At 41.2% G+C, this 16,173-nt stretch overlaps 1 protein-coding gene across 8 annotated transcripts in view; it reads right to left on the reverse strand.

Moving 5' to 3' along the window:
* The window catches only part of STXBP5 (syntaxin binding protein 5), a 557,868-nt gene that overhangs the window by 208,437 nt on the left and 333,258 nt on the right, over positions 1-16,173 (reverse strand). For all 8 annotated transcript variants that reach the window (XM_068231993.1, XM_068231992.1, XM_068231991.1 and 5 more), the window contains one exon: positions 7,978-8,101. In XM_068231993.1, the coding sequence (XP_068088094.1) occupies positions 7,978-8,101 (124 nt within the window). The remainder of the gene's footprint in view (positions 1-7,977; positions 8,102-16,173) is intronic.

Genomic DNA, 16,173 nt, shown 5'->3' on the forward strand with positions numbered 1-16,173 from the left:
ACTACACGGGAGGAGTTAGTGAATGACCTCAAATTAGCAGGGACCACAGTCACCAAGAAAACCATTGGAAACACATTACACCGCAATGGATTAAAATCCTGCAGGGCTCGCAAGGTCCCCCTGCTCAAGAAGGCACATGTGCAGACCCATCTGAAGCTTGCCAATGAACACCTGAATGATTCTGTGAGTGACTGGGAGAAGGTGCTGTGGTCTGATGAGACCAAAATAGAGCTCTTTGGCATTAAATCAACTCGCTGTGTTTGGAGGAAGAAAAATGCTGCCTATGACCCCCAAAACACCGTCCCCACCGTCAAGCATGGGGGTGGAAACATTTTGCTTTGGGGGTGTTTTTCTGCTAAGGGCACAGGACAACTTAATCGCATTAAACGGGAAAATTGACGGAGCCATGTATCGTGAAATCCTGAACGACAACCTCCTTCCCTCTGCCAGGAAACTGAAAATGGGTCGTGGATGGGTGTTCCAGCACGACAATGACCCAAAACATACAGCAAAGGAACAAAGGAGTGGCTCAAGAAGAAGCACTTTAAGGTCATGGAGTGGCCTAGTCAGTCTCCGGACCTTAATCCAATAGAAAACCTATGGAGGGAGCTCAAGCTCAGAGTTGCGCAGAGACAGTCTCGAAACCTTAGGGATTTAGAGATGATCTGCAAAGAGGAGTGGACCAACATTCCTCCTAAAATGTGTGCAAACTTGGTCATCAATTACAAGAAACGTTTGACCTCTGTGCTTGCAAACAAGGGTTTTTCCACTAAGTATTAAGTCTTTTATTGTTAGAGGGTTCAAAAACTTATTTCACTCAATGAAATGCAAATCAGTTGCTATCTTTTATTTAAGCTTATTTTTTCGATTTTCCTTTTGATGTGCTATCTGCCACTGTTAAAATAAACCTACCATTGAAATGATACTGTTCTGAGACTTTTCATTTCTTTGTCATTCGACAAACTTACAAAATCAGTGAGGGGTCAAATAATTATTTCCTCCACTGTATATAGATATATATATATATATATATATATATATATATATATATATAGATATAGATATATATACACACACATATATATATATATATATATATATATATATATATATATATATATATATATATATATAGATATATATATATAGATATATATATATAGATATATATATATAGATATATATATATAGATATATATATATATATATATATATATATAGATATATATATATAGATATAGATATATATATATATATATATATATATATATATATATATATATATATAGATATAGATATAGATATAGATATATATAGATATATACACACACACACACACACACACATACACACATACATACATGTATTCTCATTGTTGTTTACTGACAATATACAAATAAGTAGTCAATTGATAGGATTATAAAACCTCCACCAATCAAATCTAGTAGCTTTTCAAAGTAAAATATATCATAGGAGTGCTCATCTGAATATATATATGCCAGCACTCGCCCAATCTTTCCAAGTATCTGATTTAGAGCCTTGCAGTTATAAAACACAGTCTTCAAGCATCCTCTTCTACCTGAATATTTACAGTATGTTTTGACCATGCAGTAGGTCGAATCTACGGATTCAGATCATAATGCATTGCAGTAGGCCAAGCCTACTCATTTAGACCATACTTCATTGAAGTAAGCCAAACCTACTGATTCAGACCATGATGCTTTGCAGTACAATTGCATTGGGCCAAGAGTGTGTCAGCCATTTTTCCCAGATAGAAGAATTAAGTAGCCATATGCCCCTTCAGATAAGAGTAATAAGTACCTAGGTGACCCACAGATAATATAATTATGCAGCAGATGTCCCACAGATAAAATAATCAGGCATCCATATTAAGCCCCATCTACACGATACGATTCTTTGTACGATTCTTTGTACGATCCTATTTACGATCCGATTAAATCCGACATGTCCGATCATGATTCGATTCAATTCGATTTGCCATTGTTTTGCAAAGGCAAATCGAATTGAATCGAATCGAATCATGATCGGACATGTCGGATTTAATCGGATCGTAAATAGAATCGTAATTGAATCGTACAAAGAATCGTATCGTGTAGATGGGGCTTTAGAATTAGGTAGACATGTGCACCCCCTCCCCAAGGGTGGTATGCACCCCTCCCACACATTTATGTAAACTAATGTGAGAAAGGCCAAAATACAGACAAGTAGGAACAATGAAAACCTTGTGGGCAGAATAAAGAAAAGTAGTAACTGGACTGTGGACTAATTTTAAACACTGAGCTGCTAATGACACCAAGAAATCTACAAAACAATAATCACATTAAAGTCTACCAAACAGGCATGATGTGATTCCAACATTAACCAAATGATTTAATTACCATTATCATGAGTTATTTCAAACAAAAACATAGATACACACTTCTATATTAGCTCTGATTAACAAAAATACAGCAGAAGAAAAGCAACACTAGACAATTCTCCTAAAACTGCATCTTTTCTCAGCAAAAAGGTTTTCATTTAAAACGGTTACCAAACCTACATGAATACTTCAGGATGTAACATGTATCGCTTTAAAAATAACAATACAACAATACATTAGACATCAAGCAGCTTTCCACATTCACTTATTACGGTTTACCATGGACTTAAAGGGGAACTGAAGAGAGAGGTATATGGAGGCTGTCATGTTTATTTCCTTTTAGACAATACCAGTTGCCTGGCAGCCCTGCTGATCCTCTGCCTCTAATACTATTAGCCATAGCCCCTGAACAAGCATGCAGCAGATCAGGTGTTTCCGTGGTTCAGATTTATAAGTCTGATCTGACAAGACTAGCTGCATGCTTGTTTCTGGTTTTAATCAGATACTACTGCAGAGAAATAGACCAGCAGGGCTGCCAGGCAACTGGTATTGATTAAAAGGAAATAAACATGACAGCCTCCATATACCTCTCTCTTCAGTTCCCCTTTAAAGCATACCTGAATTGAAAAGGATATGGAGGCTGGCATATTTATTTCCTTTTAAGGGCTGGTTCACATCACAAATGCGGATGGCCATGCGTGCGGAACGCGTGCGGACCACAACGCGTACGAATGCACGCCATCCGCGTTTGTGTGCGTTGCGTGGCTGATCCCATCACTGAAAAGTGAATGGGACAGCCGCGCGTTTTTGTAAAATCTGCGTGCAGCATGCGTTCCCGGACCGCACAGGTCCGGAACGCATGCAGTGTGAACATCAGACAGTGCACTCTATGCACTGTCTGATGTCGTGCGTGTCGGCCTCCTGCACGCGTTTCCAAAACGCGGCTGGAAACGCGTGCAGTCTGAACGGGCCCTAAAACATGCAGATTGCCTGGCTGTCCTGCTGTTCCTCTGCCTGTAATACTTTTAGCCATAAATGCTAAACAAGCATGCAGATCAAGTGCTCTGACTGAAGTCTGACTGGATAAGCCACATGCTTGCTTCAGGTGTATGATTCAGACACTACTAAAGCCAAAGGAGTGCTAATAGAAGTGCTAGTGTTAATAGCTCACACAAGTACCTCCTAGTGTCAATCTATGGTGAGTTCTGACTGGCCACATTTGTGTCAAAAGCCACAATCAGAACTCAAAAATGTTAGAGGAGAGTTGTAAATCTCATAGCGGGGGGGGGGGGGGGGGGGGGGGGAGGGATCAGTTTTAAACGGATCCGATCTGTCACGGACCTAGTGTGGACCTAGCCTTAGTGGAGTTTCTATTCAGGCTGTGTAACAGAAAAGAATAGTAGAAATAAAGCTCCAAATATTTACTGGATTTTTCTAACAGAGAATGCTTATAAATATACTTTTCATAGGTTGCCACATAATCAAATACACCTTCCTCCCTCAAATAAAAAAATCTTTCAGAGACTATCCTAACTTATGGAAGACAATTTAAGACTGCTTTTATTTATTTACTGCATGCTTACCACTGAAATACCGCACGTTTTACTGCACATTTTACCGCATGTTCTGAAATGCAGAAAAATCTTTCAGAATTGCTAAAAAAAGTTGCAAATACCGCATGCGGTATTTTACCTACAAAAAAATATTTACCTCACATAGCTACTAGAGATGTCGCGAACGGTTCGCCTGCGAACGGATCCAGGCGAACTTTGGGGGTTCAAGTTTGCCTGCATCAGGCGAACTTTTGCGGAAGTTCGATTCGCCCCATTGAGCAAAACTTTGACCCTCCATATCACTGTCAGCAGACATGTTATTGCCAAACACACTGCTCGAGGCCGGCCTGCCCACCCTCCCTCCCTCCTCCTCCAAGCTAGGTCCTTATACCATTTGACTCAGTTGTCTGCCTACACTAATTAGTTATGGGACAGCTGCTCTGCTAGGGAGATTTTAATTAGCCTCTTGTGGCCTCCCTCCTCCCACCTCCCTCCTACCCTTCTACCTATTCCCTCCTCCCTCCTACCGGAGGGAGGAGGGTCTCTTCTGACAGGGAATTATACTATTTTAAAAACCAGTATACATCATACCATGGCTGGGAATCGAACACAGATCTACCATAACTAATTAGTGTAGGCAGACAACTGAGTCAAATGGTATAAGGACCTAGCTTGGAGAAGGGAGGGAGGGAGGGAGGGCGGGTCCTCCAGCAGTGATGTGTATTTCACTCAATCAGGTGTGCCTCCAGGTATTAGAGCTCTTGAAACATGTTTTCTATTATTTTTCCAGCCGGTAGAAATTTTTAAAATTTTCAAAGTTCGCCTCCCCATTGAAGTCTATTGCGGTTCGCCAACTTTTTCGCGAACCGAACCTTTCGCGGAGGTTCGCGAACCGAAAATCGGAGGTTCGCGACATCTCTAATAGCAACCAGAATTGAGGCCATTAATGCTATGCATACCTACAAAATACAAAAAAAAAAACCCACAAAAAAAAAAAAACGAAACCAAACTTTAATCCGTTTTTGGATTGCATGTGTTTTGCAAATCGCAAGGACACTGGCAAAATAATATAAATCGCAGGGGCCCCATTTACATCACTGCACTTTGTTTTTGTACGTTAAAAAAAAGAAAAGAAAAGAAGCTTGTTGTGATTGCCTCTGCATTTTCCTTCAGTGACGTAAGTTAGAATCTGCAAAAGTACAATATGACTTTGCGATTTTATCATTTCCGGTGGAAAAAGGCCAAAATTACTACACATACCATGTGCACTAATCAATATTCATTTCAGATAAACACGAATACAAATCTTAAAACACTTGATGCAGGGCTGTGGAGTCGGAGCAATTTTGGGCACCCGGAGTTGGAGTCGTTGATTTCATAAACTGAGGAGTCGGGAGTCGGATGATTTTTGTACAAAATCCACAGCCCTGTTAAGTATTAGACTAAGGAGTCGGAGTCGAGGAGTCGGAGCTATTTTGGGTACACGGAGTCAGAGTTGGAGTCGGAGTTGTGATTTCATACACTGAGGAGTCGGAAGATTTTTGTACCGACTCCACAGCCCTTGATCCGTACTGGTTACTTCATAACACATTTATTTTAATCACTCAACACAGAGGGGGAAAGCACATTCATTCATGGCTACACAGTAACCATTCAGATCACATGCTCACCAAGGACTTTTCTCCAATAGGAGACATGATCGCAATCGTGCTGCAATCTGAGCTTCTTTACAATTAACAACGCCATAATCTGGTGTATGGTGCAATTGCAATGTGTTTTGCATTTGCGATTTGCTCCAGGAAAAAAAACCTAGCGGGAAATTGCCATATTGTGAGGACATTTGCATAGCGGCACGATTGCTGTGTGATTATCTTGTGCTCCTATACAAAGTGTACAAAGCGCTTCAGGGCTGCAGCCACTTAGGGAGCACTCCACGGGTGAGCAAGATCATTAGGGAGCCTTGCCCAAAGACCCCTTACTGGTTTACTTACTGGCTTGAGCCGAGATTCGAACCTTGAACAAAGGCTCAGCCGCTTCATCAAAGGCAACAGCCTTACCAATACATTAGACAAAATAGAGATTGGTTATCTGCTACTTCCCTCCTTTATGACCTTATACTCTACACATGTTCCGTGTGCACTATAAACAGACTGGGATCCCCTTCTCCCTGCCATGCTTAATTTACATAAAAACATCATCAACCTATCAATGTTCTGCGGAAAGAAAATCCATGATCAACCTCACCTTACTATTTAAAACATTTCCCTTTCATGCAGTTTTTAAAGCGGACCTGAAAAAAAAAAAAAAAAAAAGGGCTTCACTTACCTGGGGCTTCTGCCAGCTCCCTGCAGCTGACCTATGCCTGCGAAGTTACCGAAGGATCCACCATTCCCCTGCTGCAGCTCACTTTCACTTAGCTCAGTCACCGTTCACTGCGCCTGCCCCCGTGGCAGGTATAGTGGTCGGCAGAACCGAAAGTAAGTCGCGGTGGAGAAACGTAGGATTGGTTCGGCACCCCGTGGGCACAGGACGGCTGCGGGGGGGGGGGGCTGGTCCAAGCCCCAGGTAAGTGAAACTCAAACATTAAAAAACCACAAGCTGTATGCATGCCTTGATCACACATTCTATGCTTCTCAGCCTATCAACCAACTTATCATGCTGTCAACCTCAATTCTGGTAGGATTTTCAAACAAATTACCTCATGTATGGTAATTTACCTCATGAGGTAAGGACATTTAGCAATTCTGGTAGTTTTAGTCATGTTTTATCTCATGAGGTAAATTATTTATGAGGTAATTTGGGAGGTAATCTGCATTTATTTTACCGAAAATAGCTATTTTCATGAAAATTAGGGGGCATGTTAATATATAATTTACCGATTAGTTTAAAGAAAACCTGAATTGAAAATTAAAAGTTAAAATAAACATACACAAGTCATACTTGCCTCCTGTGTAGTCTACTCATCAATCTCCTTCTTTCCTGCGTCCTGTTTGTCCACTGATCAATGGAATTCTGCGTCCTCTATTTTGAAAATGGCCATTACACCATAACAGCTTTCTGCTCAGCACACAGTTAAACTGTAGTACCACCAACTTGAGCCATAGGGAAACATGGACACATCAGTTCTCCTCTCAGCTGTAACTGACAGCAACTGATCTATAACTGACAGCAACTGGTATATTTCAGTTCTGAGAAAATGTCAGAACTGAAAGGGATCATTGTCAGAAGAAAATGGTGAGCCTCTGAGAGGAACTGATGGCAAGGTAACTATGTAATGTTCATTTGAAATTCCCTCGTGTTTATTTTAAATAATTTTACTCAGTACAGGTTCCCTTTAAGGACTGCCTATTACTGGAGGTAAAGTCAATTTGTATGCGTTTTGCTGTTATTAGAGGAGTTCCTATTGCTGTTTTAGTGGAGTTCCTATTCAGGCTGTGTAATAGAAAATAGTAGAAATAAAACACCAAATATTTACTGGATTTTTTTTGTATAGGGGATGCCTATAAATATACTTTTCATAGGTTGCTACATAATCATTACACCTTTCACCCCTCAAAAAAAAAAAAATCCTCCAAAAACTATCCTAATTTATGGATGACAGTTAAAGACTACTACTATTTATTAACTGCATGCTTACCACTAAAATACAGCACTTTATGCATGTACCACACATTTTACCGCATGTTCAGAAATGCAGAAAAATCTTTCAGAATTGCTGAAAAAAAAAACAGAAAAAAAAAGGAAAATACCACGAGGGTCTGACGGACCCGTCGTTTTCTATAGTAGTGCGTTTGTACGCACCTCTATCCCTACTCCTTACACTTATTCAAAAATACCCCTCCTCACTGTCAGCTAACCTCTGACCTGTGCTGTGCCCAACGGGTACCAATTTGCTGATTTGTTAAAACTTTACAACTGAAACTGCAAAAGTTGTTTAAAATCACACGTTAAATTTGGTAATACTGTCAATGATTGAAGTAATTTTATATAAAAGAAACACCCTGATTAAATAGGAATGATATGCAAGTTAAGACCATCTCTTACCATGTGGTACGATTGTCTGTACAGGCTTGGTAGGAGATCGTACATTCCATATGGTCAAGGTGCCATCTGAATGACTGCAGATGAACTGCTTCCCTTCATGATGCCAGGCAACAGAATGGATCGCCTAATCAAGGGTTATTAAAAATAAATTATGACACAAAAGTATGATGTACATTTTCTACAAAGACATAGCATGTAATACATAGATTGGTTGAAAGACCAATTTTTTTTTCAATGAAAAAACTAAAACGGTTTTTCTATACAACTGATATGCAAAGCATCTCATCTTTGAAAGGATCAGGTACGTTATTACGAAAACAAGTACACAGGATAGGCAGCATCTTTGTATAGGTATTTTCCAGGGAGTGCTTTTGAAAAGAATAAGAGAAACTTTGTGAAACCCCCAAGAGATTCACTAGTCCAAAAGCTGTCAGTAAAAGGTTTAGAGCTACCTACTGTAGGTGACAGCGACAAAGGAAAAAATAAATGAATGGTGCATTTTACTTTGGAACAAATGTACATCATGTATTTATGTGTACACATGTTACTTTATTTTTTTGCAACAGAGGTCCTTTAAAATAATTAGGTATCTATCACTACAAAGGGGCTAATGTGTAAATGAACAAAAATCCAAAACCACACACTTGGAATTATTTGTTGCCTCCACTTGTCCTGTTCTACAGCTGAATTCCGGAGAGTTAGCACAACTGGTATGTGTAATGGTGCCCATACACGATACAATAAAAACGTTTGATTTTCCCGTTTATTCTATCTAAATGATCGAATCGAATGAAAGTTGAAAATATTTTTTATGCAGTTCTGTGCTTTCCATTCTTCAGGCCGGTTTCACATTGCAAACTGGCGGTAGTGATGTGGTGCATCGCGCCCGCCGCACCGCATCACCAGAAACAGGCCTTCAGGGAACACAGCATTAGTACGCTGTGTTTCCTGTCTGGCCACCAGCCAAGCAGGATTTGATGCGCGGTTGTGGTCACTTCCTGCTTCGGGATTTGCGGAAGTGCACAGAAGCGCATTGTAAAAATACGCATTGCCAAAGACTAACATGACTTCCGGGCCGCAAGTCACCGCAGAAGCCGCGTGGTGACGTAGTTCTGGACCAGCGTCAATTCCAGGACTTCTGACGGACCACATCATGGCGCTGGTAATATGAATGACCCCCACTGACTTGCATTAGGCAAGCGTCCAGATGCGTAAAATTTATGCAATGCAACATCCCAGCATGAAAGGGCCCTCAACGGAGTAACAGACCCAGCAAAGACCCTCCCCAGGTTGCTGAATGGACAAAGCAGGTTAGCGCAGCTGCATCATTCTGCACTCTTCTTCTGTAATCAAACTTTCTTTATAAAGTTACAGACACAAAAAATAGCAGCAGCCAGCTCTGGGGCCCTTGGCACTGACTTTGCTGGGGGTGGAGGCAAGTTACCTTTACCCCGGGCTGCTTAAACTGGCCTTGTAGTCAGACCCAGATTGAAGATGGAAAGTGGCAGCAGCAAAGACTCAAACAGAAATGAGACCCAAAGCAAATAGAAGACACAGAAAGATAATGGACACAATGACAGCCCTCAACACAATCTAAATCCAGCATTATTCTACCTGCTTACTAGTGTACTGGTAAGGCTGCTGCCTTCAATGTAGGATTTCAGCCCTTGACCAGGGTTCAAATTCCGGCTCAAGCCAGTACGTAAAACAGTAAGAAGTCTTTGGGCAACACTCTCTAACAATCCTGATCGCCCGTGGAGCGCTCCCTAAGTGGCTGCAGCCCTGAATCACTTTGAATCCGCCAGAAAAAAAAGCGCAATATAAATGTTCTGTCTTGACTACTCAGCATAAGGAGGGGGTCCCACTGCTAAGCACTGTGGAACTGTGATGGAAAGCCCATAGTGCCAATGGGGCCAGTTGGGGAACAACTGCAACAGGGGAAACAGTGTGTGTTGGTGTGGGTGGTGGTGGGAGAAGTTTGGGGGGGGGGGGGGGGAGCAGGAAGAGTAGAAGAAGAGATTTAAGTATGGAAGAAGGTGTGGACAGGGGTAAGATGGGATGATGCCAGACTTTCAAACCAGCAAATAAAGATAATTTAAGGAAACTTTTGGGGCTCCACAAAGCCTCGTTCAGCAGTGCCATCAGCAATGTGAAGGAAGGCTAAGCCGCAACTGTCCAAAGGGCTGCTATAACCTCCAAAAAACCCTGCAAAGTTAACAGTCTCCTACTCCCCAAACTGACCCTACAACACTGGATAGTGCCCACCTTTGAGGGAGGGTGGCTAAAGCAAAGCAATGCATTATTTGTCAGCACTACATTGACACTAGAAATAAACATGCAACAACTCCACTACCCCTCCCACCTTAACCAGATTATGAACAGATGTTGCATACATTAGATATGATGTTCTAATTATAGAAACCTTATGTTCTGGAAACATTCAGGGAGCAGTCATTAATAAAACATTCAAAATAAGACCATGTTGCAGTTGCTAAAAATACATCTCCATAGCAGCATGGACAGTTATCTGCATGATCATTCATAACTCTTTATTGAGGAAGCATTTTTTTTCTCCCAGATTAAATACATAACATAGAAACACGAAGGAAAGCATCAATATATTTTGTAATCCAGATATTTCAATATAAGTGGAAGCAGCTAGCAAACCAAGTGGGATTAAACCATCTGTGGAATTTGTAGTAATAGTTTCAGATGGAGGATAATAAAAAAAAAATGAAAAAAACAAAACAAAAAAACAAAAATGAGGAAACGTCAGTCAGTGGGGAGTGGGCTAATGACAGATGTACGTGGAGTCTCCTCACATAACCTTTCAGTGCTGTTACTTAACAGACGGAGTATTAGCTGCCAGATGTTAATCCCCCAATTGGCATTTTCTGCTTAAGGGGGTTATCTTCTAAGCAGTAAGTATTCTGTGTTAAGACTGGATACAATGCATGATAGCTAAGATTTCCAGAGCGCGCCGTTCTACAACAACTGTTGAAAGTATTTTACTACGACGCAACAAGGCAAATCTGACTAGATAACATAACTGCAGGGATGCTTTACATGGGAACATTCAATTCTCAGGTGACAAAGCTGTATTTGAATACTGTACTATATTATGAAAGTAATAAACCTCCTGTCACAGAGTACATTCACAGAAGCGGTCTGGTGAAGCTCACAATGTACTAACATTTTGGAACTTGCTGGAAAGTAGAGAAGACAACCTACAGTAAGTTCTTGTTTTTGTGATAATGAATGTTGCATGCTCTATAAAATTAAATTCCTACAACTCCCCCTATCTCTCTTTTCACCTTACCTTTCCCTCTCTTAGATCCAGTACTTAAATATATTTATGAACTAAAAAGAACATCCAATTTCTTCAGAGGATAGGCATATTTTCAAATAATAATGAGATAGTAGGAAGTATTTTTTACAAAATAAAATTGTGTCTTAAACTGAAAAGGTGTCACCCTTTCTCATTGCAGAGAGGTGGGAGGTGTGCCACTGACACAAAAGATCTGCCAAATCTAAACTCTCCCAATTGCTAGGATATCACATAAACAGCATGCAGACTTGCAGGAGTATTGTCAGTCCAAGTCCATCAGCGACTTTGTGACTGCAATATTGCAGCATTTATTTATATGCATACAAAATATCCACCTATTTAAAAAGCAATTGTTCCATGATAGTGATCTTTTAAGCCAAAAAAGCAACAGGGTAGCTAGGCAATATTTCTTTAAATTGAAATAAAGATGGCAGTCGCAATATTCCTCAGTTCAGGTAACCTTAGTAGTACCTTATACTGAGCACCCCGAGAGTTCCTAGGTGCAGAAAATGGTTTCATTAATTGTGTGGACTTTTGGGGGGCAGCAAGCATTTACTTACCTATGGGGGGATTCTCAGTAGCCCCCTACCCACATGCATATGGAACCTCCATCTTCTGTGTCTTTGTGCCGCAGGTTGACATTCCGTTGGTTACTTCCTGTGTCCCTGGCCCCGGCAATGCATGCCAGGAGATGTAGTTTAATGATATGGTTACATCTGTCAGCCTGGAGATGTAATCACATAAATGGAAACTACATTCCCCAGCATGAATCACAAATCCCTGGCAGGTATTGCAGCTGCCAGGGACATAGGACAAAAGTGCGGGAACTTGCGGTTCTGCGTCACGGAAAGATAAAAAACGAGGCCTCCACACTGAGCATCCCCACACATAAGCAAATTCCCGCTGCACCCCTAAAAGCTCACACAATAAACAAACTCACCCCTTAGGGGGAGGTTCATTTAATTTTTTTTTTACACATTTGTGCATAGTTCCCTTTGATGTGCCTGAATCCTGGGAAGTAAAGCTAACCTGAGAAAAGCTTAAGGGCTCGTTTCCACTATCGCGAATCTGCATGCGTCCAACGCATGCAGATCCGCACATGTAATACAAGTGGATGGGCCTGTTTCCACTGTAGCGTTGTTGAGGTGCGTTTTTTTCAGCGTGAAAAAAACGCACAAAAGAGCCAACGATTTCGCCTGCGTCGGGAATCCGTGCGAATCGCCGCTAATGTATTTAATAGCAAAAACGCATGCGTTTGTTACATGCGTTTTTACCCGCGATTTCGCACCTTTTTCAATTTTATTTAGCCCTGGCAGTGTCATGGTTAATTTCGCATGGCACTCTGCCATGCGAAATCGCAGGGGAAATCGCGGGTAAAAACGCATGTGGAAACGCATCCGCATGCGTTTTTACAAGCGTCGGAATGCGGCCGAAATCGCGTCGCAACAGTGGAAACAAGCCCTAAAGGATACCACAACTGACATGTGGCATAATGAGATAGACATGGGTATGTACAGTGCCTAGCACACAAATAACTATGCTGTGTTCCTTTTTTTCTTTCTCTGCCTGAAAGAGGTAAATATCAGGTATGTAAGTGGCTGACTCAGTCCTGACTCAGACAGGAAGTGACTACAGTGTGACCCTCACTGATAAGAATTTCCCCCTTTTTTATCTCTTTCTTGCTCTCAGAAGCCATTTTCTTCTAGGAAAGTGTTTTATATTTGGAATTTCTTATCAGTGAAGGTCACACTGTAGTCACTTCCTGTCTGAGTCAGGACTGAGTCAGCCACTTACATACCTGATATTTACCTCTTTCAGGCAGAGAAAGAAAAAAAGGAACACAGCATAGTTATTTGTGTGCTAGGCACTGTACATACCCATGTCTATCTCATTATGCCACATGTCAGTTGTGGTATCCTTTAAACATATTACAATCTAATGACTGCTCCATGCTTGGTTTCAATGGTTTTTTTTCTGTACTCGTTAACTATCTTTATTTGTGCAACTATCCACCTCTTTCTCATCAGGTGACACTGGAAAGAGGTGGAGGGAAAGAGTAGAGGGGGGGGGGGAAAAAAGAGAGAGAAGAAGGAGGAGGAGTGGAAGAGGGAAGAGAAAAAGGAAAAGAGAGAGATTGAAAATTCAAAGCAATCTTTATTGGCGTGACCAGGATACGTATAAGCATTGCCAAATAGATAAATATATACAGTGGGATTGAGAGGTGTAGGGGTGTGTGTGTGGGGTACAATGGATAAGCAGTTGGTGGACATTATCGTATTTATGTTCATTTATGATCATCTCAATTTGTGGCGTGCTGTGACAAAGTGTGCAGCAACTCTTCAAAGGTGCCAAAATCTGGAATAAGATCCAGCAATTCCTTTCAGTGGGTACCACTGGTTGGTTGCATTATATTTGGGGCAGTAAGTAAAGCTGGCCACTAATGATCCAATCTTTTTCATCCAATCTTACCATTTCTATGTAATATAAGATAACTGCCTAAATTATCTATTCAACATATTCACTCAGTTTACCCTTATACTACATAGATTTGGTAAAATTGGATGAAAAAAATTGGATCATTAGTGGCCACCCTAAGCCTAATCCTGCAGAATCCTCTGGCCACAGTAATCGCACAGTCTGTCCTCCCTAAGTTTGTATATCTGCCTGTGTCATCCCACTCCAGATTGGGAACACCATATTGTATACAAAATATATTGCTACTGGGGACACCCACATGAAGAAGTAGCTGAACCTAATCCCAGACTTCATCTCCTTAGAGAACGAAACATTCTACATTTTCCAGTTTTAAAAATGTCCACTAACTGCTTACCTGTTATACCTCTATCTCTCCCCTACCCTCCCCCCCCCCCCCCATTTAACGAATCAACCCCTTTCATATTTCTTCAACCCTCGATTGCTTTTGCAACACCTGTACATATCTCGGTCATGTCTATAAAGTTATTTTGAGAGAGAGCGAGGAGAGAGGCAGTTATGTAATTGTAATTGTCCTCTTCTAATATTATTAGGATACTCACACTTCAGACTTTATAATATATATAAATTATATATAAATTATATATACATACATATACATACATAATAACTTTTACACTTTCATCATACTGAAAAATCACCAAAATCGCACAAACAGGTTGAACTTTTGGTGCAGTCAAGCAATATTGCTGGCTTACCAAACAATATTGCTTTGTCACAGCAAAGAAAAGTTGGGCAACATAAACCACAGTACTATTCTGTGTTCCATATTTTCATGAATAATGAGTAAAAATAAAATGTAAAGTATCATACACACATGCATCTATACTTGCACACACACTGATTTTTTATTTATTTTTTATTCTCAGTTCCATGACTACTTTGACCCAACATAAGATAACATTGCCATTTTAACCACCCTGGCGTTCTGATTAAATCGCCAGGGTGGCTGCGGGAGGGTTTTTTTTAAATTAAAAAAAAACTATTTCATGCAGCCAACTGAAAGTTGGCTGCATGAAAGCCCACTAGAGGGCGCTCCGGAAGCGTTCTTCCGATCGCCTCCGGCGGCCAGAATAAACAAGGAAGGCCGCAATGAGCGGCCTTCCTTGTTTTGCTTACATCGTCGCCATAGCGACGAGCGGAGTGACGTCATGGACGTCAGCCGACGTCCTGACGTCTGCCGCCTCCGATCCAGCCCTTAGTGCTGGCCGGAACTTTTTGTTCCGGCTACGCTGGGCTCAGGCGGCTGGGGGGACCCTCTTTCGCCGCTGCTCGCGGCGGATCGCCGCAGAGCGGCGGCGATCGGGCAGCACACGCGGCTGGCAAAGTGCCGGCTGCGTGTGCTGCTCTTTATTTCATGAAAATCGGCCCAGCAGGGCCTGAGCGGCAGCCTCCGGCGGTGATGGACGAGCTGAGCTCGTCCATACCGCCCAGCTGGTTAATAAGCCTACATTTTCTTTTCATCACTGCATTAACTATGTTCAATTATTACTCTTCTTTCTAGCAACAGGTACAAGAGTTTCATACTGAGTGTTTAACCACTTGACCTCCAAGGGTTTTTTTTTAAATGAATATGTATTTAATTTTTCTATGGGAAGGTGTATAATAGGGTATTTGGATGTGGTTTTACTTTTTGGCCACAAGATGGAGCTACAGAGTTAGTGTGTGCTAAAAATAGAAACAATACCAAGTGTTTATTATTTGTTTATAATTGTGTAAACACAGGGGCAAAGATACTCTAATCTGGTGGTGGTAGAGTAGTTTATGTTGCTTTAAGCATTAAAAAAACTGTACTGAAAAACATGTAAATATTGTTATTAAATATATAATAATAAATAATAATAAAAATAATATTTTTTTCAATATTACTTTATAAACAATTTTCAGTGTTTGCCCATTGTAAAATCTTTCCTCACCCTGATTTATATTCTGATATTTATCACAGTTGGCAACATCTTTAGAATGGCCAAGTGTATATATGTACCTACAGCAACTGAATGCATATAGTGAAATTTGAATAAGACTGTAGCATAAAACTTCATTAACCACTTCGCCGCCCGGGTAAAGTATATCTACGCTCCTTTGGACTTCAGTTCCCCGCCCGGAGCGTAGATATACGCACCCCCCGTCGCTGTCCGCGCTCCCGCTCGCACTCCCGCGATCGTGCACGCCGCCGCCCGCTCGGAGATCAATGAACGGGAAAATCCATTCCCGTTCGTTGATCTCTGCCCCCGCAATGAGCGACATGCTTCTATGAGAAGCAGCGCGACCATTGTGAAAAAACTCAGTTTCCCAGCCTCCCCTTCTGCAAGCGTCCTTCCGACGCTTGTAGGACGCCTGAAAAAAAAAATGGGGCCATCTTGTGGCCAAAAAGT

This window comes from Hyperolius riggenbachi, chromosome 4 (assembly GCF_040937935.1).
Source record: "Hyperolius riggenbachi isolate aHypRig1 chromosome 4, aHypRig1.pri, whole genome shotgun sequence".
NCBI classification, from domain to species: domain Eukaryota; kingdom Metazoa; phylum Chordata; class Amphibia; order Anura; family Hyperoliidae; genus Hyperolius; species Hyperolius riggenbachi.